Genomic DNA, 21,257 nt, shown 5'->3' on the forward strand with positions numbered 1-21,257 from the left:
GTACATGTTAACCTGCTACACAATATTTCACAAGTGAGGCAGATAAAAGAATGAATACTTTAAAAGTGTAATAATAATAAACACATACATGCAACCCTGAGAAAGGTTACAGTGTTGAACTAGGATTGGGGAGACCCAAGTTCAAAAATCCCGTTCAGCCATGAAACTCCCTAGGGGATTCTGGGCCACTCACTAATCTCTAAACCCAATCTACCTCACAGGGTTGTTGTGAGAATAAACATAACCATGTACACTACTCTGGGCTCCTCAGAAGAAGAGTGGGATATACAAGTTGTAATTGATAAAAGCCTTTGTCTCAGAGCTAGCTCACGTGGGGGACAAGAAATGCTGAGTCATCCCTGCTGAGCTGCCTGGGTGGGCTTCTCATAAAACCTTTCTATATTTCTGGTAGATTTAAAATGCTGCCACCAAGCATCCTAAAGCTCATAGAGAATCAGACCAGTGGATTGGGTGCTTTAATCCAAGGTCCCTCTGTAACTGGGTATTGGGCAAATACCAAAAAAATCCAAAAACAACAACCCCCAAACCTTCCATGTGTATGCCTACATGGGATGAGGAAAAAACTCATAGCTACTGAGTGCTTGAGGACGCCTTTGCACTACAGAAATCCCCTTTTCTGCCCCTCTTTTTCCTGAATTAAAAACTAACTCTGAGAGGCTTGTAAAAAGAAAAAAAAGAAAAAAGTTTTATTCTGTTACTACAGACTGCTTCCGTCTGAGGCTTTTAGTTTTAGATATATTCAAAAATATTTAGTAGATTACAAAAATAGGTTGTCTTAGGCTTCAGTTGCAGTTTCCATTTAGGCACACTTAAAAGTTTACAGAGTCTTTTGCAGTGCCTTAGGTGGGTTGAGCATAGGCTAGTGTATCTTATTTTAATTAGGTTGCAGGTAAACAATAATAGAAAATTATCAGGAATATGCAAAGCACACACACAAAGAAATATAAGTTTCTAACACAAAATCTGACTAACAAACTGTCGCCTATCCTGAATCCCCCTTTCCTTCAAAAATTCGCCCAACACCTGATGAGAATCAAGCTTCCTGCAATCCTGTCTCCCAAGGATCTGCTGTTATTCCATGTGAGAAACCTCATGCTGACTTTGACCATGAGGGAGCAAAATCCCCATGCCCCTCACTAAGCCTTTCCGCACATGCTTCTCTCTAATAAAGACCACCCTTCTTGTTCTCAGAATTTCCAGCAACCACTCTCTAGGTTCCACCCACCTGGTGTACTGATTGGCTGCCCTGGAGTTCACCAGTGTGTCAGTCAAGACAAGGGTTCACTCCCTGTTAACTCTTTAGGGGGAGGGGATGCTGATCACTACACAAGTAAAAATGAATAAAGAAACACTTCACTAAAACTATAACATTACATGCAGAAACTCATGGTACTGTATTCTGGAGCAATTACTAACTGTAGGTTTGTAAAACAAAACAGAACTGGAAAGTAATTGGTATACAATTTTCTTTTTAAAACAAAAAGAGAGGCTACACTAGGGATATCAAAAAACAAGCCTCAAGAGCAATTCAGTGTCTCTCTCTTTTTTTGAAAAAAGCAATATTATTTAGAAAGAGAGGAGCAAGCAGTATTTTCTGACACCAGTTTAGCTATTTTAAAGACTTTTGAGGAAATTGGTTTTGGGGAAAAAAAACCTTTGCTATAAATTTGTCAGATGATAGTTTAGCAAGAGCATATCAAAAGCAGGACACAGGGCGGGGGGTGACATTCTAGAGTAAAACTTCATAGGGATAAATGGTACTACAAAAAGTTGGGGGTGGGGTGGGGTGCATGCTTGCTTCTAGTGATGGAAAACCTTCAGGAGAGGCAGTAGACATCAACTGGAACACAGAAACATAAAAAGCCTTATACCTTAGCTCAAATTGTTAGAGAAGCAAAAAGAGATGAGAGGCAACACAGAGGAAAGTATTTTTCCTTCTACTCTTCTTTCATCTTTTCCTTCTCCCCCATCACAATTCCCCCTCATATTTACCCCATTAGTGTTGTCTTCTTTGTGATTTTCTCTGGCTGGAAGCCCTGCCCCAAATTAACATCACCAGGAAAAGAAGAAGAAAAAAGGTGGGCAGGCGGGGGGGGGCGGGCTCTGCTCGCAGCCAAGCAACAACACAGATTAGTCCTCGGATCCGTCCATTTTGCATATCTGAAGGAAAGGGGATCTTTAAGAGAAGCACAAAGCCAAATGTGATATGTGCAAAGCTCAGGGAGAATTGATATTGGAAGGAAGAGAAGCTAACAGCTACTCAGTAGAGGCAGCCTGAGAGATGACAGGAGAGTGTGCAAAGGATTGCAAACCAGAGAAGGTTTGAGTGTGCTTAGCATCCCTTGGATTAATGATTGAGGGACTGCTCATTTGAAAACACCCCCTGCAGCAAACCCTCCCATTCAAAGCATAGTCTATTGGGGAGAAGTATTCTAGCTCAGCATTCTCACGAGGCGCTATCTTTATATCAGTGTTATATAAGGTACCATTCATTCCTATGAGTTTGATATGGGGATACTTTCAAGTGAACAAGGTTCCCACTTGGGTGCAGAGCAGATAGCTCTGAAAACCTGAATCACCTTCAGTCATCCCCAGTCAGAAAAAATAAAAACAGGTGATAAAGCCTGCTTTCACCGTCCTCTCTGCATCTGTCTGGTATTCGAGCAATGCCTTTGGGAGACCTGGATGATAATTCACCCAGAAGTCAGAAACCTTGATGTTGTAAGTGGCCCACTAGCAGTCAAAGGCATCCTTCCTTCGATCAAAAGAAGAACCTCTTCTCGATGCACTTTGCTTGAGATAATGGGGTCTAGTAGTGTCTCTCCTTTTCAGGGTCAAGTCACCCGTGCGCAGGAGGCTGAAGAGAACTATATCATCAAGCGGGAGCTGGCCGTGGTGAGGCAACAGTGCTGCTCAGCCACAGAGAGCTTGCAGAAGGCCCAGAGCACTATCCGGCAACTGCAAGACCAGCAGGTGATGGAGTGACACTGCCAGTGGAGGAGGGCAATGAAGGCCTAGCTGGGTTTCGTGCTTTGCTTTCCTGATACTAGGTGAAGCAAATGCACAGCCTTTCTCCTCTCCCATTTCTAATCTTTCTTTTCTTTCCATGAGTATATATTCTCACATTCTTTTTTGTATTTATACCACCAGTTGATCTGGGAAAGTGAGATATCGACTCTGGGTAGTATACTTGTCTGTGTGGTAGTATACTTGTCTGCAAGCCCCAGCCACATGACGCCTCTGTGTTACTGAGGGCCAAATGACACGTGACCTGAGAGGCCCGTGAACCCGCTCTTTTTAAACCAAAAACCAAAAACTGAGATGCAGTTGGAGGGGCTGCAGATGGAGCAGGGTTGCACAATTTCAGCCCTCCTACTGTTGCGGTACTACAGCTCCCATCATTTCTTGCCACAATAGCCAATAGGGATTATAGGAGTTGTAGTCCAGCAACAGCTGGAAGGTCAAAGATCTTTGTCACGATCCTGTTGGTATTCTCACCAATGGGCAATGCGCATGCACAGCCACCTCATTGGGATTTCTAAAGCTCCATATGACCCCCTATCTCCACCCATGCACTTGCGCATTGCCATTGAAAAAGGCGGTTAAGGTGTGGCTTCTCTCCGTTCCTTTCCGGCCACTACCACTGCTGCTTCAGAAGAAAAATGCTCCAGATCCTTGACGTTATGCCTCAGGGATCTGTTTAAAAGTGAGAGAAAACTACTTTATTCTTTATTGTTTGCTTAAACATAAACAGACAAACAAATTCTCATCAGCTCTAGGCTCAGAGTATTTTACTTGTTCATGACTGAGCGTAAATAGTTTAAAAGATTGCCCTCACCAAGCTGCTTTTTTCTCTTATGAGTGCAAAAGTAGCGGAGAGGAGGAAGTGCCATTGTGCCCATACAACTGGCCTAGAGGGAAGGGGTCAGCCCCCCACCCAGAGGCTTATCTAGGGAAAATAGCGCCTAGGGCAAACACTGAAATTGTGTCCCCTGTCCAAACATCTGACACCCATCTTTCAGATAACTTTACCATAATATCAGCTGAAAAATACAAGTCAGGCTCGTTAATCTTTTAATATTTCAAAAACTATTTTAGCAGTGGACTTAGCCAGACCAAAAAATGCTGGAAAACTACAAATTTCAGTATGCTGGGGCTCATGAAATACCCAAATACTATGTGGAGGTGTACTTGGAAAACTAAACAGAAGTGCCTGTCTAATTCTCTACTACTAGTGGGCCCGGGCACAGAGCATCTGTGCCTCTAGTGCGGCCGGGCCCACCGCCGCCTGCGCTGCGGCCGGGCCCGCCGCCTTACCTCCACGGCCGGGCCCGAGGGTGCCGCCGCTGCGGCCGGGCCCGAGGGTGCCACCGCCGCCGGGCCCGAGGGTGCCCCCACCGCCGCCGGGCCCGAGGGTGCCCCCACCGCCGCCGGGCCCGAGGGTGCCCCCACCGCCGCCGGGCCGGAGAGTGCTGCTGCCGCCGCCGCCGGGCCCATCACCGCGGCCGGGCCCAAGAGTGCCGCCGGGCCAGGCCAGGCCCGCCGCCTCGACTCCGCGGCCGGGCCCGGCCAGGCCCGCCGCCTCGACTCCGCGGCCGGGCCCGCCTGGCTCCCGGGCCATGGCCGCCGCCGTTCTCCTGGGTGCGCCAGGACCAATCAGGCGCCCCCGCAGCCCAGCCAATCAGCTGGGCTGCTGGGACGCATTTCTCCTGGGCACACCCAGGAGAAATATATATATAGATGTATTGTAGCATCATCATTACATAAGTTTTAAAATAAATGGAGAATTTGACTTTTCCCAGATACTCTGTAAATAATTAAAGTATATGCAGAGTAAACTGTGTCACTGCTTGGAATATATTCTAGTCTTTCAGAAAGACAGTTAAAATGAGAGAAAGAGAGCAAGAAACTCCCAGTGGGCCTTAATATTAAGGATTTCACACTGATTCAAAGACAAATTCACCATTAATAGCCATATTAGCAAGACATCACATTTAACTCACTTATCACAAGAAGCAAAGTAAGAGCAAATGAATACAATCCTAGCTCATAAGCATCAGCTCAGTATTCACAAGCCCTGATTCTCTGTACATAGTGCCAATCTGAATATGTGTACAGTGACTTATATTATATATTATTATTTTTTTACCTGTAGCCCCTTCGGGGGGCTTCCTAAAGGCTGAGGGGTTTGCAAAGGTTCCTCCTCCCCCCAGTGGCCTCTAGGGCCTCGCAGGGACCATTTGAGCATGTGCAGTGGCCATTTTTAAAAATCTTTTTTTTTAATGGCCACTGAAAACAAAATGGCCACCGCACATGCTCAAATGCCCTCTGCAAGGCCTGGCATGACCTAGGGCCTCACAGAGGCCATTTGAGCATGCACAGTGGCCATTTTGTTTTTGGCAGCCATTTTTTAAAAAAAAAATAATTTTACAAAATGGTGCCCCCCTTCAAGTGGCACCCAGGGCACGTGCCCTGCCTGCCCTACCCCTAGATACGCCCCTGCCCCCACCCACCCCATAGTTGCATTTCAGTACAAAGACGACCCAAACCACTGAAGCCTGACGGTTCACAGGCCTCCCATGCCATCTCTCCTTTGGTCCTGCTAATTGCACATCTCCTAGTTGCAGTGGGAGCAGCATGTCTAGGAACTGTATTTTTTATGAATGTCTTTTGTTTCTTGCAGGGAAATCCCCGCTTCTCTGAGGAGTTTGTGAATCACCTGGAAACAGAGCTAGAGCAGTCACGCCTGAGGGAATCGGAGACCCTGAGTGCCCTGAAGGAGATGCAGGATAAAGTGCTGGACATGGAGAAGGTGAGGGCCAGGATGGAAACAGGTTTCTCTAAGAAGGAGACAGGCAGCAGTAACTGAAGCTAGCAGGGACAAAACTGGTCCAAACCTAAGAAGACTGGGTTCTCTAATACAAATCACTTCATATTGCTAATGCAAATGACAATTACAAAACTAAGCTGAATTTACACAATGGGTTTTAACAAGAGGAAGTCATGAGATTACTTTTCATGGCCACTTCTACATGATTGTTTTTTCTTTTGACTGTGACCCATGAGGTTACCTCAGTATTCACCCATCTTGTCAAAAACTATTAAAAATTGTGTTTGGGGGAAACTTGATCCAACATGGATTTTATCTGTCAAGGTGCAATCTGGAGAAAACATCCCTTTGGAAGAGAGCCATTTTTAGCAACTCCACCCCACCCCACCTGCCCTGCCCCACCCTGCCCTGCATCAGAAGTGACTGGATATATTCACTGTCTGAGGCTCTATAGCCTGTGAGTTATTTTGAAAATGTACATTTTCATTATTATGGTATTGGATGTCCAAATATACAATATAATACAATACAACGAATATTCCTCTCCCCACTCACCAACCTTGTTCAACATGGGACACAATCAGGTAAAAGCAACCATCAAGCAGCACATTATAGGCATTGAGCACCAAACTGATCTTAGCAGAGTTCCAAAATTTCATATCAGGGACGGGCTTAGATATTCTGCCTCTGCAGCAGCATACCTCACCCAACTGGAGGTTCCAAACCACAGAAGGGTGTTCACTTTGGCTCGCTGCCATGGCCTCCCCTCAGCAGTGCTAGAAGGCCATTATAGAAGGACCCCACTTGCAGAGCGATTATGCCCCTGTGGCTTAGGGCAGATCAAAACTACTGAGCATGTTCTCCTATACTGCTCGTTCTATAGAGACATACTGTACACGCTTCTCTCATCCTTCCACTGCTAAGCAAGTATCCAGGTTGTCCGAGCCAATTCTACAGCTCCCTGCTACTCTGACTCTAAGCCTGCCATCACATCTAGCATCACCAGGTACTGTGCGGCTGCGATCAGCATTCATCAGTGGATGACGGGCAGTGAGTCCTATCAACCTTAATCTGACTCCCGGTGACTCTAGGCAGGCCTTGCAATTGCTCACGCGCCTCCCTTTTAATGCTTCTCATAACCTTCAATTTGGCTGTTTTCTAGTTTTAGTACTCAGGATTTTATATATTTTATATATTTCTGGGGTGGTTTTTTTTAATGCTTTTTGAACTTCATACAACTTTATGCCCCCCCTTTAAGCTTTTTATGCATTTTTATGACTGCATAGACTATTTTACTATTTCTCAGGTGTGATTCTGTTCTTACTATTTTTAGTATTCTTAGTCCTTTTAGTATTATTATGTACCATTTTACATGTAATCACTTTTACCTGCTTTCCTTTTAACTTGTAATCACCCTTGTACTTTATGCTGGTCTGTGACCATAATAAAGATTGATTGATACAACGAATATTTATATACCGCTTTTCAACTAAAATTTCCAAAGCGGTTTACACAGATATAAATAAATAAATAAATAAATAAATAAATATTAAATTAAATTAAATGGCCCCCTGTCCCCGAAGAGCTCACAGTTGTTGTTTTTTTAAAAACCCATAGGGTAGACACCAGCAACAGCCACTGGAGGGATGCTGTGCTGGGGATGGAGAGGGCCGGTTGCTATCCCCTTGCTAAATAAAGAGAATCGCCACTTTTAAAAGATGCCTCTTTGCTCAGTTAGCATATTGGATCTCTAAGCACCAGAGTGGGCCAACATGCTTAAATCCTCTCTCCAACTTCTTTCCCTCTGCAGAAGAACAGCTTGCTGCCAGATGAAAACAATGTGGCCCGTCTGCAGGAGGAACTGAAGGCTATGAAGGTGCGGGAGTCTGAGGCTATGAAATCCCTCAGGGAGCTGCAGCAGCAGGTGAAGGAGCTCAATGACAACTGGCAGGTATGCTGCACTGGAATGTCTGTCCATTTCAGCAACTTCCTTGGCACTTTTGGTAAATTCCTGGACTCTGTTCTTGGCTGTGTCCCTGGTATAATATCGCTGCTTTTATGAAAGCCACTGCAGTGACTCTGATATCAGTACCAGGCAAGGTAATAGATGGATTTTTATTTGTAATAAAGGCTGGTTATACATGAGAGTAAACACAAGATGTTGGGGATCAGTCAACATGATTTTAGAAATGCTAATGTTTTTGAAAGCAGCAGTAATAGTGTGATTAATGGTGATTCAACTGATATAGTGTTCCTGGGTTTCCAGAAAATCTTTTGGTAGGCTCTTCCTGCATTTAGAAGTGGCATGGATGAAAGAGAACAGATCAGCAGCTCACTAAAGATAGTTATGTGGCCCAAGTGTGAGTAGGCTTGTAGACAAGAGGCATAGCAAGAAACCATGTTGGAATCGCCAATTTTTAACATGTTCGTTTGTGATCTATAAAGAACCTAAACCATGAAGTGGCAAAATGTACAGCTAACTGAAAGGGGAAATGACAGGAAAGTATACCAAGATGACCTGAAACTCATCTGCCATTGTACAACTGGGCAACAGCAATGACAGATTATGCTATATGCAAAGTTCTACATAGATTTAAAACAATTATTTTTACCAACTACTACTATTGTAGTGAACCACCTAACGGCGCAGTGGGGAAGTAACTTGCCTAGGGAGCAAGAGGTTGGTGGTTCAAATCCCCGCTGCTATGTTTCCTAGAATATGGGAAACTCCTATATCGGGCAGCAGTGATACAGGAAGATGCTGAAAGGCATCATCTCACACTGCGCAGGAGGAGGCAATGGTAAACCCCTCCTGTATTCTACCAAAGACAACCACAGGGCTCTGTGGGCACCAGGAGTTGACACCGACTCAATGGCACACTTTACTGTTGTAGTAGATGTGTTCTTGTGCTCAGGCTAGAATATAGTGTAAGCTAGAAATAAGCAGGTAATCTTCCATTATTATCTTGAGTGCATTATATTCTATGATATACCCTCAGAGACACAATGCTGGGCAAATGAACTTCTAGACTGACCCAGTAAAGTTGCTCTTGTTACTGTGAGCTGGTCCGTTCCCTTTTCTGTGCAGTATCACTATGTTGATGAATGCTTTTGTGTCCATACATAGCATGGAAACATCTCTTCCTCCTCTGTTCTAGGCCCATCTGAGCCGGACAGGTGGGCGATGGAAGGACTCTCCCCGCAAGAATGCTATGAATGATCTCCAAGATGAGCTGATGAGTCTCCGTCTACGTGAGACACAAGCCCAGGCTGAGGTCCGAGAGCTACGTCAGAGGGTGGTGGAGCTCGAGACTCAGGTGACTGCTGTTATCAAACCTGTTTTTATTTAGGGTCAATTAAGGCAACCCCATATATTTCTGAGAAATTGTAATTTTGCCCCGTTAGTCTTGTAGCTGGAAACGTACTCAATATCTTTCCACCCGCAGTATGAGCATTTTGCTTCCTTTCCTAGCTTTAAGTCCTGGCTGTGGCAGCTTCTTAGATGTAAATGATGGGCAGCATGCAGACTAGAGTTTCACTAGTATAATGCCAGAGTATGTGCGACTCTTGGCCTTTTGCAGTGCTCTGCAGTGTTGCACAACTCCGGAGAACTCCGGGACATATATGAGATTATTTTGCAAGAGGTAGTGCAACACATTGGGCAACAGGTAGCTAGTGCTCCATTTGGCACGAGAGTTAGTGCAGTATTTACCACCAGCGCAAGAACCAGTCTGGAGCAGAGTCCCTTCCTTGGCCCCACTTCCTTGCAGTCCACCCTCATTAGAGCAGGAGCATTACAAAAGTGCTCCGTTAGTCTGGATGTCACCCAATGACCAGTAAGAGTTCAAGGGTGTGAACCTTTGAAATATATAGAAGGAAGTGGGGAAACTACTTGTGAGTGCATGCGTTGAACACATATAAGAGGGCATGCCAGGGGAGGGCGTGGCACACACACCCATGTCCTTCTCATCCGAGAGTGTCTGGTCTTGAAAATGCCAGGGCATCACCTTACCCTTATTCCCGTCTCCAGGATCAGATCCACAGCAACCACCTCAATCGTATGGAGCAGGAATGTGCTGGGCTGCATGAAAAGGTCCAGTACCTGACTGCCCAGAACAAGGGGCTGCAGACCCAGCTGAGTGAGACCAAGCGCAAGCATTCTGAATCGGAATGCAAGGTAAGATCCTACACAATGTGCATCTGCTGCTTTTCTCACCCTCTCATATACAGCAGTGGGTGAATCTTGCCTGTCTGCTGTTCTGAGGGCAATGTGATGAGTTTCCAGAGTGGCAGAATACATTTTTGTTACCAAAATCTTATTCTGTGGACTTCTGGAAGTCACCAGGCACTGGCTGGTGCACTGCGGTTTGCAAATCTGCCTGATTCAGAGTGTGAAATCAGGGCCTCTCTCATCAAACACTCTGTCGGGTTCCGGTAATTCCAGGCAACTTAGTGACTCATCAGGAGCCTCCTGACATCTTCAGCTGGCATAAGGCATTGCAGGCGAGCCTGTTTTCTGGCCCCTGCCCAGCTTCTTGCACTCTGCTGGGCTGCTGCTATTGGTTTGCATTTTCTGTTGCAGAGCAAAGAAGAGGTGATGGCTGTGCGCCTGCGAGAAGCTGACAGCATGGCTGCTGTGGCAGAAATGCGGCAACGGATTGCTGAGCTGGAGATCCAGGTTAGGAGCCCAGAAGGAGAGCTAGCAAGGAGTCTGCCTGGGCTCCAAAGTAGCCATTTGTCCCTGGGGTATTATCCCCCAGAGTGTTTGTCCTTCCTTGTCTTGCCCACCTTTCTCTTTGCAACTGAAAGCTGTGGGGGCTTAATAGAACCGTCAAATATTCTATGATCAGTGGTTAATTATTTAAAGCTAAGTGTTTTTGTTCCTTCAGAGCTAGCATACCATGAATTCCAACATAAACCATGAACATTATTTGTATAACAAAATCTTGGATAAGGTTGAGTAGGTAAACTGGCATCCTAGCACTGCGTGAAGTTAAACTTCTAACCCATACTAGCCTGCCTAACCCAGCATGACCTCTGTCATGCCCAGTAATGATCACCAGGGCAGAACTAGATGTCCTCTGAGAGACACAGAGCAGCAGCTGCTGCTGCAGCTCTATGTCTTTGCTGCCGATTTCTTCAGAGAGCTGTGAAGTGACAGGTGCAGTATGGCTCCCTGCCCCGCCTCATATCGCTGGTGGGTAGGGAAATGCACCGCTTGATGGCATCATCATCAGAGGACGCGCCGGGTTATAGGCATTTTGAGAGCGCAGTAAGGCTTGATGAACAAGCTGTGTCTCTAAAGGTCTCATTTCAAAGTGGAGATTCAATTGGGTCATGAGAATGTAGAGGCTTTTTCTATATATGGTCGTGCGTGCATGTAGTTCCCCCCTAGTGCTAAAGTTCGGTGACAAGGCGGGATGAAAGCAGATTTTCCCAAAGTGTGAGGTGGGCCTCCCAAGAGACACTAGTAAGTCCGGGGGGAAGATAGAAAGTATGTTTGTGTGAGTCTTGAGTTGCATTTGTAGTGTTTTGAATGAGTGCTTTTGAGCGCTATCTATCTATCTATCTATCATATTTGTGTACCACCCAAAACTCATGTCTCTGGGCAATGTACAATAAAATACAAATTAAAACAATATTAAAACATTAAAATAATTTAAAATATAACACAAAACTGTTAAAAACTGTAGATTTAATTAAAAGCCTGGGTGTACAAATGTGTCTTAACTGCCTTTTTAAAAGTTGCCAGAGATGAGGAGGCTCTTATTTCAGCAGGGAGCTCACTCTAGAGTTTGGGGCAGCAATGGAGAAGGCCTGTCCCTGAGTAGCCACCAGATGAGCCAGTGGCTACTGCAGACGAACCTCCCCAGATGATCTTGATGGGTGGTGGGGATCATGGCAAAAAAGATGTTCTCTTAAATAGCAGAGCATTTTCACAATACCATATAGAACGTAATCACCATTCTTCTATAGCAGCCTGTTTTCTTTTATTATTGGCCTTAGGTTACAAACTTCTCTAGCACAGCATTTTTCTGAAAACCAGAACTCTTTTAGTTCAATTGTCAAAACTGTTAAGTCTCTTTCCAAAGAGGTCTGAAGGTCAAGTGTCACACAAGGGAAGAGATAAATTTGGGTTTTCCGGTGTGCTTTTGGGGTATAACTAGAGTGAATTTTGATCTCAACCACATTGTTAGGCAATGGGCTGTATCCAGTTTGTATAATGTGTAACTGAACAAATGTCAGTTTGTTTGCAAATCAGTGAGGCCATTTGTGCAAACCTGGAGGTAATGCACAACCGGGGAGAGATACAAGCAGTTTTGCCTGCACAACCCTTCCTAATCCAATCCCCTCCTTGATACAGAGAGAAGAAGGGATGATCCAGGGCCAGCTCAACAACTCTGACTCCTCCCAGTACATCCGCGAACTCAAGGACCAGATTGATGAACTTAAGGCAGAGGTGAGCCCAGGCCAGGGAAGGGAAGGGAGGGGATGTGTGTGGAGAACTTCATGAAGGGGCTGGGTTGTGTCGCTCTTTCTGTCTTCTAAAGATCCTCAGAAGGAGAACAGACAAAGCAGGTTAAGACTTCCAAAGCTACTGGTTTCCTTGGGAGCTGATAGAAACAGAATTTGGTGCTTAAGGCACAAGTCGATCAGCCTCAAATGTCAGTTGGGGCTAGGCCAGGCCAGTACTGCAGAGGAGTTATGCAGGCGGTTTGCCTTTGTCAAACACAGAGATCAGTGATTTCACTGGATAGGGACTTTGGCAGTGATGGAAGGCTCAGGTACTCCATGCCTGTCTTAAGAGTAACTGCCAATGCCTCTCACACAGCCGCATACAAGTCAAGCCTCTCTAAAGAGATGGCTTATTTATTTAATTATTATATTTGTATACAACCTCCGTCTAATAGTAGTTTACAATCTTGTGACAGCTCTGAATTCCTTGCTTGGGATTCACACCCACATCTCTTGTCAACTTGAGGAGAAGAGGACGCATTCATGTACACACAAACAAAGGATCTCTGTTATTCCATTCAAGGTGTATGCTGTATCTGTTTGAACACACACAGCTCCTAAAGAAACTGTCATTTGAGAACGAGGCTTTTACTACACCATAGTCACCAACACCAGCAGTTGTAGGCTGGGGCGTCTTTTGTGTATTACCTAGAAACTTCCAAGAAGCTGCCGTGCGCTGTCTACTGTGGGTACTTTCCCTACACCTTTTGGTTGTGGAAAGTGAGGTGGGGTCAAACCCCATTGCAGCTGCCCCTAATGTCTTTGCTCTGTCTTCCACAGATCCGGTTAATGAAAGGACAGAAGCCTTTTGAGGACTCCATGGGCTTTGATGGCATCCATATTGTGAGTCATCTGGCAGTGGATGATGACTCGCTGCACTCTTCCGATGAGGAGCTGCTGACCAGCCCCATGGTGGTGGGTGCCCTGCAGGACTTGTACCCACTCTCTCCCCATAATACACGCTTTCTACGGGGTGCTGAGAGCTCTGGCAAGGAGAGTGATGGCACCACAGATAGTGATCCAGATGAGCCTGCCTCTGCCACTGAGCCCAATGGTGAGATCATCTTTGCAGAGGCCCTGGGCAAATGAGGAGAGATGCTATCATCCCAACTCGGCCTGTATGGCACTTGGTCCTCTGGCCCTGCTGCACTGAGGAAACTGTCACAGACAGGTCGCATGAGATGCAATGCAGAGTCCTCTGCTCAGTGATTTCCACACCCCTGAGATGGCATGGGGGACAGACAGTTCTGCAGCTGACCTGCAGTGCACAGGCCATCTCTGGTGATCATTGTCTGCACTGCCTTTTTTCCAGCTCTGTCATCACTGGTAAACATCTGAATCCATGTAGTGGCCTCATTCACATACACATACATGCACACGCACAGGCACCCCATTCCTGCACCTTCTTGGTTTTCTCCCACTCATAAAAGTTTGCACACTCCAAGAACTTGGAAGGGTCAGTGGAAGCAACAAGGCCACTGGTTCGATAAGTTGCAGTCCAGAAGAGATCAACCTCCCTCTCCTTGCCGTGCTCAGAGAGACGAGAGGGGCTGGTCTTCCCTTTTATTTATGTGTGACCCCTTCCCTGCTGCTCTGCGTACAGAGGAGAAACCTGAATGCCTCCACGCTTGTTTGTGATTTCTCACCCAGGAAAAGGACAGGAAGGGAAGTAGGGAGAGTGCGCTTCTGAAAAGGCCATTTGGTGAGAGAGAGAGAGAGAGTATATTTTTGTTCCTGCATATATTATTTATTTATACTGTGTGATTGCCAGTCTGGTTCCTGGAGAGGAGCCTTGGCATAAAGCTTTAAGTTCTTGAGGGCTTTTATAGAGCAGCCAGAACTGCTTTGGTAGCTAAAGGTACAGCATCTTTTCTAAGTTGTTGTGCTATGGTAAGAGAAGTGTTCCACACGGTCTCTTCTGTGGCTCATTTTGCCTGCAGCTCAAGAGCTGTTCTGCTGCAGCCATAACAAGGGATTTAGTTACTGTCTGTCTTCATATGGCAAATGGCAGCTCTGCTTGAATTCTCTGTCTGGACGTGTAGAGGATGAGGTCACATTCTTCCTTAACTCTGCCTTTATGACCATCTCATCAAACATCCTGCCAAGTTCTTACCAATGCCCATTTTGCTTCAGGCAGGCTGCGGTCCATCAAAAATAGATTTCGATTGAGAAAGAAAGGTATATTTGTAATTTCCTCCTTGATTATCTCCATGATTCACCAGATTAGAGTGGGTTCAAGCATCTGAGAATGCTTTTTTGCTGGCAAAGCAAGCTAGCATGTGAAGAAACAGAAACCGTAGGATGCTTAGGCATCTCAACTTGCTGGCTAGAAAAGACCTGCTCTCAGGGCAGAACTACATATTAAGAAGTAAACACAGGGTTCCCAATGTTGTGTTTGCTTTACAACACTAATGCAGGAGTGGGGGCATGTTTTGCACAGGAGACTCAGTGGGAAAGGAGTGCTTTATCCTTCCTCTGCAAACTGATTCTCCCCTGCAAATGCACATAAACCAGCAGACACATGTTTTCTTTATACTATGTAGCTCTGCCTCCAGAAACTGACCTCTTTTCTTCTTAACTGGAGAAAAGAAAGCTGAGATGACAGCTTCTCAACAAGATTCGCTTCTGACCTTAATTCTGCACCAGGATTGCTGAGACAGTCCACCTCCCAAGGGGTGGACAAAGAATCCTTCGTCCACATCCCTTCAGTCCCTGTTCCACTGAAGAACCTTTTTTATTCACCCTGCCATGATTCCCAAGTCAGCTGAAGGTACTGCTCTGTCCTGGTGAGTCTGTTTTGTGTGTCTGCATTGCAGGATGAGTTCTTGCAACTCAGTGGGCGTCATTCAGTTCACCCCCCAAGAGGCTGCTCAACAGAGGACGTGATCACCCGCTGGGGCAAGTCAGTGGAGCAGCACTCAAGAGCACAGCATGATGTTGGCTTCCACCAGCCAGAGTTATTCTGCGTTTAGTATCCATCTCCTCTTGTTCAAGGCACAGGGCTTGAAGCCTGCTAGTTTGATTGTGCCCCCACCCTTCCCCTTAAAAGGATGGAGTCACAGTTTGAGATCAGTTTAACCTTTACGTTGGAAACCCAGTGCTGCATCCTGACACCAACTTCTGAAAAGGAAACACAGGCAGAACCGCTCTATGGAACGTGGCTTTGAAAGGGGTTCAGTGATGTTTTCTTTCCATTTAAGATGGGAAGTCTCAAGGATATGTTGGTATGAAATACTTAGTCTTGCAAGTTTCCAAATCAATGAAGGTGTTATCACTACAACTGAAAAAGCTACAACTGAAGATTGACATTAGGCAATGGACAGGTTTTCACAACAGATCTGTGTGGAAGAGGTACCAGGGGTGGGAGTGGGGGGCACTGCAGAAAGCTGAACATGTAGGACTTTGAATGTTAGCTGAGAAGGTGGCCAGCATCTGCTGACTTCATTAGGCAAGACCTGTGGCTATTAGAAACCTCCTATGACTGGTCCCATGAACTGTGGCTATTAGAAACCTCTCATGAACTGGGAAGTGGAATGATTTTGCCCTCAGGGAAGGTGAAGCATTTCCTGTTATGGACTTACCATCTTTTCATCCTTCACTCGGTGCTATTTCCTTTGGCCTTCCCTTATTCTTTCTCAGCTGTTGTAAACTGATACATACACTGCTGGTTAGTTTTGCCTGATTTCCCAAATCTTCAGTGTTGCTAATCCAGCTGTTCTGCATCAGACACACTCCTTTTTCTGACAGAGGTCTCCATAATTCTTTCCTTAGTATAGGTTTACAATCTATTTGGACCATAGCAAAGGAGGAATTCCTTGGATGTTCCCAACTTTATTCTGTGCCTCTCTTAGCAACAGGGCAAATTTGTTGGTTGATTTTTACCTCCAAATCATGGGGCTCCTCTAGTGAGGTTAAGCTAGCATTTGCATTACAGAAGCAGGTGGACAAACTCACACCGGCCTGGCCCAGCCCACCACAAGGCTGGTCCTGAAGTATTATATATGTATTTATATAAATATGCCTGGGAAAGGTTCTGGTTTCATATAACCTTGCATATTTTAATAGATGTATTCTATATCTACATGCTGCACTGTATTGCCAAATTTCTGTGATTTTCCCTCTCGCCTTCCCAACCTTTTTCCATCTCCCCCCGAGATCTTGAGCATAATATGTGGTCCATACAGGAGTACAAACCACACAGTTGCTTTGATCTGCTTGTATCAGTCTCATGCATTTCTTTGCTACCAGTGAGCACACGTTTGCAGTGTTGGCTGGCTTCTGAACCTGTGTGCCAGTTTGTGCATAATTCCTAGCAGTTATTTGTTTGTGTAGTGCTAGCCAGATTGCTCACTGCTTCCGAGATTACATACGAGGAAGAGCTCTAACCACTCCTGAGAAGAATTTGTTCATTAGACAACATCAAATTCAAACTTCCTTCCTCAGCCTATTTAATTAAGTTTTGTGTTTTTTTAAAGTGAAATTTTTTTAGGCATTACTCAATTTACTGACTCAGATCTTACTTTAGCTTTATACTAGCATGCCTCAAACTGAGGTTTGTAATTCTTGCCATCTACTAAGTTACTCTGCAATAGTAGTTTACATTACTACAACTTCTTTGTTTTGTTTCAGTGTTTGAGATCATGGCTGTAAAACAATGTGGACATGTTTGACTGACCTTTTGCTGTATATCCCAGCTGCCCTCAGACTTCTGCAAATCTACAGAGGCTGAGAGGAGTTTCTTCTTCTTCCCTCCAGGGAAGCCACAGAAACTGCAGTATGGTCAGAATGTCTGTTTTCGTCAAAGGCGGGTCTGATCTCTGACACTGAACCCAGGCACCATCAGGAGGTTGAGGGACAAGCTCTCTGATTTTTGCAGCTCCCCAGCAAGGAATATTGATTAATATACTTACCTTGCTCAGGGTGAATATCATAAAACTATATGATACAAATTATGTATGTTTGGTAATCCTAATTAAAGTCTAATTGATTTCTAAGAGCCATGGAATAATGGGGATTGGCTGAGAGATGGCAGTTCTCATGTCACCATGACAGAGGGGAAGCTTCAAGTCCTCAGGTGAGCCAGGTTGCCATCGCCTGCTTTTCCAGTGGAGCTTGACTAGATGGGGATCAGATTCAGCCTCAGTAAACTGAATAGCTTCAGGTGGAGTTACACCTAACAAAAGCACATCATTGATTGCAGTAAGGCGAGGCTGGTGTACTTCTTATACTAATCTGGTCTCATTTTTTTAAAAAGAACAACAATCCCTTTACAGCAAAGTAGCAGGAAAAGTGTTGGATATATTTGAATAATGTCTCCGTATTCTCTCTAATAGTGTCTCTAAATGAATAACGTTTTTGTTGTAGTAATTATTGGCTAAATTGGAATTGCTTGGGGGGGGGCGGTTTCTGGGATGTAGGCTGTATTCAGTTCACACAGGCCTCCTGCGTACTATCTGAACACAGAATATTAAGCAAGCTTGTGCTGGGATGTGTATATTGGAAGAAAATGTGGGGCCAGCCAGAATGGTTGCACCAGAATCCTCTCAGGCATCATTGCAGCTGATCTGTATTTAAGGGCAAGGGTTTCCTGTCCAGTGTTTGTCTAGACATCAGCATGAGGCACAAGACTGCCGTGCCAAGCCATCTGTCATTCATGTTGCTTTGACTTCTTTGTTGCTCTTCGCACTAAATATTGTGAATGGATGTTAAAGGGCAAAGCCAAATGTGTACGTGCCATGGCTTTTGTGAGCTTCTCTCTCCTGCATTTCCCTTTGCAAGCAATTCTTCAGGTATATGTTCTTTTCAAAACAAAGGTGCCAAATACTTTAGCCACTCAGTGCTCTGGAGCTTGGGGCAGCCATGTGTAGCTTGAAAGGCAGGGACCAGGCGAGGGAGAGAAATGTGCATCTTCTGCATACAGACCACTCTCAGGTGCACACTTGTTTCTGCCCCCAGATACGTTTTGCACAGATCTTTCCTCCACTCTCATCCCTTTGCTGGGGTACACCTATTCCCCTTGAGTATTAATTGCATAGGGTCATCAGGTATCTGTCTGAGCTTCTGTACACCATAGGCTTCAATTTCTTATAGCATCACAAGTATTGAGTATTACTAAGGATATATCCACTAGACTTGCAAAGCCACTATCATAGAAACAGCCTGTTTTATTTGGCCCTATCATGTTTTCCTTGGACAGGAATTGCTAGGGGTGGTGCTTGTGTGTGATCTTTGAATAGCTACTGACATGATTCAATTCGCACTTTAATAGTAGTTCTTTCCCTTCTTTGTAGAGGGAAAAAGAAGTGGTGCTGTGTTTAGACTGGGGTTAGGAATACTTTTCTGCTCCCCTCCAGCTCTGACACTCAACTTCTAGTCATTTGCTATCTTGAATGCATCCACCCAGCCCTTTTTCGTGTGCCACAATTTTCCCTTCTGTATGAGCAGGGAATACTGAAATAATGACTGTGAATACTTCTGGGTGGTAGCATCCTGCTAGTTACACTGTATGGGGCTTGCCCCCATCCCCATATATGAGAATCTATTTCCCCCCACTACCTCCTCCCCCAGGGACAGAGTGGAATGGGAACCAGATTTCAGAAGAAACTAGTTGGTGTTCCCTAAGCCCTAGTTTATTTAGTCCTTGATCACAGAAACAGTAAGGGTGAAAACAGATACTAATATTTTAAGAACAGTTGTGGTTTGATAGCCCTGATGCTTTTCACTTCCTTGATATGGGAAGCAAATCTTTTCTCCAACAATAGAGTTGCTGTTGTGTCTGGTTGTAAGTTGCAAAGTTGGATTCATGCCATAAGTGGACAACCCAGTCTGAGTGCCCTTAGAATGCTAGATCTGTCTTCAGTTTAAATTGTTAGCCCTTTCTGTTAAAGACAAAGGATTTTGCCATTATTTCAAATGGCTGGGGGGAAATACCATGATTATTACTTTACATAGAGAGATAGGTAAAGTGTGCCGTCAAGTCAATTTCGACTCCTGGCGCCCACAGAGCCCTGTGGTTTTCTTTGGTAGAATACAGGAGGGGTTTACCATTGCCTCCTCCCGTGCAGTATGAGATGATAGTCTGGGAAACATACCAGTGGGAATTCAAACTGGCAACCTTTTCCTTGTTAGTCAAGCATTTCCCCGCTGCACCACTTAAGGTGGTTTTAGAGCATCTGCTAAACACAACTCCTAACAAAGACTCTAGAACAGAAAACAGCTGTTTTCTTCCCTGCCTGTTGGAATTATTATTGGGGTGGGTGGGGGGTGGACACTCGTAGTGGTACCAAAATTAGGGTTGAGCAGAAAGCATTGCAATGAGGTACTTGGGGTAGAAAGGATGTGCCTGGAGCTTAAATGAAGGAACAGTAAGTGAGACTGAGCACACTGGAAGCAGAGGTGCACCTAGGTAATTTGGAGTCTGGACCTAAAGGCTTTGGAGCCCACCCCACCCACCCCCTGCAAGTTAAACATCATTTTTTAACACACAGGTTCTTGAGGGTACAAACCACACCACCCAGGACAGACCAAAAGATGTGGGGGACTCCAGGGGGTGTGGAGGAGCTGGACTTCAGCCCCAAAGTCCAGGGGTAAGAGCACCTCCGACTGGAAATTTTATTGAGACAATACCTTTTTAGAGAGGAATAAAGTGAATTATGCTGCTCTCTTGTTACCAATCAAAGCTTGATTGCCCCAGACGGAAAAAGCCACACTTCGTGAGACTGGAGTATCAGCTAGCTATGAAGGCATTGCCTGGAAAAGGCCAATCTGCCACCATTTTGGAACTAGAGTTCTACCCTAGCTGTATAGAAATTGAAACTATTCCTACTGTCACTCTAAAAACTAGGTACAGTGGAGGCCAGTGAGCCCAGCTCCCCAATGGCTGCTAATCAGCCAAACTACATTGAAACCAGTGATGGAAACTTGCCAAAGCCTTGAACTGCATGTCTGCAGGTTTTTGCCAGTTGCAAATCTGGCTCCTATGCCTGCCATCTTGTGACAGCAATACATAGTTGAAAGCAGAAGTAAAAGAGTCCAGTGAGGCCAGGAAGAAGGCACTTAGTGCAGAGTGAAGCCGTCATAGCACAGCTTGTACTTTCAGGAGGACTTTCACCTGCACAGTTGTTTCCCATGTCAGAGCTGGACTGATCTACATGTTACCTGTGTATAACTGACCTGTTCCATATTCCATGCAACTGGCCACAAAATACCAGCCAAGAGCAAGCTGCTGGATATCCCAAAGGAAAATGCAGGTTGCAGTGTGTGTTTGCTTTCCAAGTTGGAAGGTCTCTCCCCCCCCCTCCAGTCCCAACTGTTCCTTAAATCATGTGTTTAGTGTAACTATGTACCAGTGCCCCTTCTCTGCTCCTCTGAATATAACTTCCATCATTTCCAGCCCATGTCCATTTTAAAACAAATACTATTGTACAAAAGAATATCTGTACTTTCAAAAAACAAAATAATAAAATATTTACACTGTCTTAATAACTCTGTCTCAGGCCTTGGTGGGGTGATGCGTAAGGAAAAAGGGGAGAGAATCTTTATGCACTAGGTGAGTGCCAACATACAGGGCAAACAACACTCTGGGCCAGTTGCTTATCTACCTCATGGGGTTGTTGTGAAGATAAGCATAACCATGTACCTCCTCAGATACATGGTTATGTTTATCTTCACAACAACCCCGTGAGCTCCTTAGAAAAAAACTGGGAGATGTAAGTTTCTACAGAAAAACCTCAGTTATGGCATATTTAAATGAGACAGACATACAGCAGTACATTGGATCCCAAATTCTGCCTTCCAGCCTATGGCAAGCTCAGAGGAACTCAGGCCTGGTTAGTTAGTTAATGGCTATGCAGAAAGGAGCATCTGGGTAGGGATAGCTTGTTCTATCCTA

General features: G+C 45.1%; 1 protein-coding gene across 5 annotated transcripts in view; it reads left to right on the top strand.

Annotated features, from left to right (window-relative positions):
- The window catches only part of EVI5L (ecotropic viral integration site 5 like), a 92,283-nt gene extending 71,432 nt beyond the window's left edge, over positions 1-20,851 (top strand). For all 5 annotated transcript variants that reach the window (XM_053293794.1, XM_053293795.1, XM_053293793.1 and 2 more), the window contains 8 exons: positions 2,854-2,994; positions 5,705-5,833; positions 7,662-7,802; positions 9,010-9,168; positions 9,882-10,028; positions 10,434-10,529; positions 12,216-12,311; positions 13,148-20,851. In XM_053293794.1, coding sequence (XP_053149769.1) covers positions 2,854-2,994; positions 5,705-5,833; positions 7,662-7,802; positions 9,010-9,168; positions 9,882-10,028; positions 10,434-10,529; positions 12,216-12,311; positions 13,148-13,456 — 1,218 coding nt within the window. In that variant the 3' untranslated portion in view covers positions 13,457-20,851. The remainder of the gene's footprint in view (positions 1-2,853; positions 2,995-5,704; positions 5,834-7,661; positions 7,803-9,009; positions 9,169-9,881; positions 10,029-10,433; positions 10,530-12,215; positions 12,312-13,147) is intronic.
- The last annotated feature ends 406 nt before the right edge of the window (positions 20,852-21,257 follow it).

This window comes from Hemicordylus capensis, chromosome 2 (genome assembly GCF_027244095.1).
Source record: "Hemicordylus capensis ecotype Gifberg chromosome 2, rHemCap1.1.pri, whole genome shotgun sequence".
NCBI lineage: Eukaryota > Metazoa > Chordata > Lepidosauria > Squamata > Cordylidae > Hemicordylus > Hemicordylus capensis.